The 4,299-nt window shown below is 53.2% G+C and overlaps 1 protein-coding gene across 1 annotated transcript; it reads left to right on the top strand.

Annotated features, from left to right (window-relative positions):
- Positions 1-427: 427 nt before the first annotated feature.
- On the top strand, positions 428-4,008 carry BCAS2 (BCAS2 pre-mRNA processing factor). The gene is made up of 7 exons (XM_086862214.1): positions 428-644; positions 725-817; positions 1,400-1,470; positions 1,564-1,725; positions 2,408-2,458; positions 2,985-3,065; positions 3,579-4,008. The coding sequence occupies exons 1-7, from the start codon at positions 552-554 to the stop codon at positions 3,706-3,708; spliced, it is 681 nt and encodes a 226-aa protein (XP_086718340.1). The 5' UTR covers positions 428-551; the 3' UTR covers positions 3,709-4,008.
- The last annotated feature ends 291 nt before the right edge of the window (positions 4,009-4,299 follow it).

Genomic DNA, 4,299 nt, shown 5'->3' with positions numbered 1-4,299 from the left:
CACGTGTCTCCGTTCCTTAATGGGGCGCGGCCGCAACGGGGGAGCGGGGCCGGGAGGGGGGAGGGGGGAGCGGGGCCGGGAGGGGGGAGCGGGGCCGGGAGGGGGGGCCGGGAGGGGGGAGCGGGGCCGGGAGGGGGGAGCGGGGCCGGGAGGGGGGAGCGGGGCCGGGAGGGGGGCCGGGAGGGGGGAGAGGGGCCGGGAGGGGGGCGGGGGGAGCGGGGCCGGGAGGGGGGAGCGGGGCCGGGAGGGGGGAGCGGGGGGAGCGGGGCCGGGAGTGGGGAGGGGGGAGCAGGGCCGGGAGGGGGGCCGGGAGGGGGGAGCGGGGCCGGGAGGGGGGAGCGGGGGGAGCGGGGCCGGAATCGCACCGGGAGCGGCGGGACCGGAGCCGGAGTCAAACCGGGGGGGGCGTGGCCTGGGCTGAGGGGAGGGGCTGGGGCAGGCAGGGGTGGGCGGGGTCTGAGCCCGGGGGGCGTGGTCTGAGCCCGAGCCGTGTGCAGTCCGGCCGGGCGTGACGCGAGTGCGCACGCGCAGTGCGCGCGACCGCGGCCAAGATGTCGGGCCCGGGGCTGGTGGCCGGGGACGTGGTGGTGGATGCGCTGCCCTACTTCGACCAGGGCTACGAGGCCCCGGGCGTGCGGGAGGCGGTGCGTGCGGGGCCGGGGTGGCTGCGGGGAGGGGCCGGGGCGGCGGGCGGGCCGCTCGCCTGACGCCCCGTGTGCTTTAGGCCGCGGCACTGGTGGAGGAGGAGACGCGGCGGTACCGGCCGACCAAGAACTACCTCAGCTACCTGCCCGCACACGACTACAGCGCCTTCGAGGTGAGCTGAGGCGGCCTAGCAGCTCCCAGAGCCCAGCCCAGCGCCTCCCTGTACCCCGAGCGGGCTCCCACGCCCCCGTAGCCCGCTTGTCCCTAGTCCGTGACCTGGCTGTGACAGTCCCGGCCTGTCGCCGTCCTTCCCCGCACACCCGTCTGCTGTGCCCGCCTCTGTACCCACAGAAGCACCAGGTTGGAAGAGACCTTCAAGATCTTCGAGTCCAACCCATACCCCAATACCTCAGCTAAACCATGGGACTGTATCCACTCTTTTTTAAAACGCATTCAGGGATGGTGACTCCACCACCTCCCCAGGCAGACCATTCCAGTATTTTATCACTCTTTCCGGGAAGAACTTTTCCCTAACGTCCAACCTAAATTTCCCTTGGCGCAGCTTAAGGCTGTGTCCTCTCATTCTGTTAGTTGCTGCCTACCCTCCCCACCCCGCATCCTGCTGTGTCTCCGCCCGTGCCCCGGCTGTCTCTCCCCCATTACCTGTTTGTGCCTTGTCCCCGTCCTCCCCAGACAAACCCTGCTTGTGTCGCCCCCTGTTCCCCACCTGGCCCTCACCGCTGCCTTTCTGCAGACTGAGATCATGCGGAATGAGTTTGAGCGCCTGGCGGCCCGGCAGCCCTTGGAGCTACTCAGCATGAAGAGGTGAGTGGGGCTGGCCTGGGCAGTGCCTGGCCCAGGTGAGCCGTGCCCGGTGCCCAGGTGAGCTGTGCCCTAGGTGAGCTGTGCCCTTTACAGGTATGAGCTGCCCGCCCCCTCTTCCGGGCAGAAGAACGACATCACGGCGTGGCAGGAGTGTGTGAACAATTCCATGGCACAGCTGGAGCACCAGGCCGTGCGCATCGAGAACCTGGAGCTCATGTCCCAGCATGGCTGCAACGCCTGGAAGGTGTACAATGAGTAAGGCCTCAGCTGCTCTGCTCAACACCAAGTTCTCTGTTGAATTTCTGTGTATTTATTGTATGTAAATCCAGTGGGGAATCTTTAGAATGTAGCCTGGAATAGATTAATCTCTATGAGAGAGCTGTGAGTGAAAGAGGAGGCTGATCTCAAAGCTGTCTCTGTGACCAAGGACAGCATGTGTTTTAATACATCTCAGTCTTGAATGTTGTTGGTTGTTGTTGATGACAGTGGGTGTTAATTAAGACTAGTGATAGCCTGTGAAAGAATAACTCAGTAGTGGAAATGAGGATGAGTTACTACAGATCCTGGGTTTAGTCTGGAGTCATAATAAAGCTGCTGCAAAAGCCAAGAAAAGTTTGTAGACTATGGCTGCAGGAAGCACTGGGGTTTATTCAGACAGAGAATGTTAATGTCCACTTTTGAGAAGGGTTAGATAGCCTTAGATAAAAGAGTAGGCCAAAGGAATGCCAAACGTAGCTCAGAGAGAAGGCAGAGGGTTCCTGAGCTTGGGAGAAGGGAAGCAGGTGAAGGATCTGCTGGCTGGGACAAGGTATTTGGGTTGCAGGGGCTTGTTGAATCCTTAACTCTGAGAAGTTAAATGTCAGGTGAAATGATTTAGCTGATTAGGCTGATTTAGCACTTTTGTGTTTTTAATGCTTTGCTTGCATTTTGTCATTAGGCACCTGGTTCATATGATAGAACAAGCCCAGAAAGAGCTTCAGAAATTGAGGTGGGTCATTCTTATTTATATTTTTGGACTGAAATTGGAAGTGAACCTTTCTCTCCCCCCAAGCTGTACAAAGGAAGATGTATGTGCTGGCTGCTGCCATGGTCACAGGGAAAAAGACCCAGTTAAAACAATAATTAAGAAATATGACCTTGCCCTTCCCAAGCAGTTACACTCATTATGTCTGTTCTTTTCAAAATTCTGTGTTTGGTTTGTTCGAACTTCTGCTCTGGATTTGTGGAATACTCCCTGAAATGTAGTAGTGTTTTCTTTTCACTGCTGATAATTTAATGTGCAGTTGTGTCTGTAGGGACATTGTCCCTGAAGCTGGGTTTGGCCCTTTATTTATCTCAGGGTTCTCTGTGAGCCCTGTACTGGGATTTGTCCATCTGGATGTTGTCATTACAGTCCTGGCTACACAAATGTTTTCTGGCAGTACTTCTAGGGATTGAGTGTACTTGGAAATTAGCAACAGGTACTGCAGATGCTAAAAAAACGAGGAAATAAAAATACATCTTTTTCTCCCCAGGAAAAACATTCAAGATCTTAACTGGCAGAGGAAGAACATGCAGCTCACAGCTGGGGCTAAGCTGCGAGAGATGGAATCCACGTGAGTATTGGCATTCTCTATTAACCCCTTCACAGGTTTCTCCATTGTTTGAAATTTACTTGAAATTCTTCTTCCACTGGAAATTGAATGATCCTTTGGTGCTGCTGTAGGATACTGTTCCTTTGCAGAAAGTGTTTTAAAGTGTTTATAGTTTGGTTCCATATTATATTTATTGAGATTGAGTGATCAACAGATGGGAACAGGGTATATTTATTAGCTGCTTCAAATTTCCTAAATTGTCTTAAAACACTTCTTTATCTCAATACCGGCAGTTAGTGGATGAATCTAGTCTTATATCTTTCGTGTTTTCAGGTTTAAGAGGGTTAAAAATTTCTCATTGTCACTTTGGTTGTTCGAATGACCATTGATGTCAACCGAGGATATCATGTGTTAAGAGAAATACTGCTTTATTTGGCATTTATACTTGCTTTGGAACAATGGTTGTCTTTGATTTTAAACCAGAGGACTGTTAAATAACACATAAAGGCTCTTTTTATTTCTTTTCCCTTCCAGGTGGGTCTCTCTTGTCAGTAAAAATTATGAGATTGAACGAACTATAGTGCAGCTGGAAAATGAAATTTCACAAATCAAGCAGCAGCATGGGGAAGCAAACAAGGAGAATATCCAGCAAGACTTTCAGTGACTTAATCCTGACTTGTCTTAATGCAGCATGTGTTAAAAACTACAAACCAGACACTTAGGAGATGCTGTGTCTGTAGACACCTCTAGTTGCAGTTGTGTGAGGTGGTAAAAGGGTATTTCCATCCTTTCTTTTCCTTGTTTTAAATTCTAGGAGGAGGTAGGGTGGACTCAAAACATCCTGTTTAAATGTATTACAGGCACCATTAAATGTACTGTGAATTGTTTCACTTTTTATATACTTAAAGCAGGAGCTTGTGTTGTTGTGTTTCCCCCCACGCCTTTAATAAATCCTGTTTTGCTATTTGTCTGGTTTCTGCTTCATGTCCAAATCCCGGGAGCTGTGGAGGAGGTGGCTGGGCCAGGTGGACCCCCAGAATTCCCTGCAGGGGCAGTGTGGGGGAACGGGACTTGGGGGTGGGGAAGTCTGCAGTTCCCACCGAGGGGACTCTGCTGCCACCTCCTGCAGGGCATTATTCCTGATCTTGCTCCTGCCCTGTTCTCTGTCCCCATGCACTGCTCTGTGCCCCAGTGCCCTTTTCCCTGTGCCAGTGGGCCATTTCCCATCTCGCTGCTCTGTTCACCATCTTGCTGT

This window comes from Cyanistes caeruleus, chromosome 24, assembly GCF_971803275.1.
Source record: "Cyanistes caeruleus chromosome 24, bCyaCae1.hap1.1, whole genome shotgun sequence".
Classification (NCBI taxonomy): domain Eukaryota; kingdom Metazoa; phylum Chordata; class Aves; order Passeriformes; family Paridae; genus Cyanistes; species Cyanistes caeruleus.
This window is presented reverse-complemented; position numbering and strand designations above follow the sequence as displayed.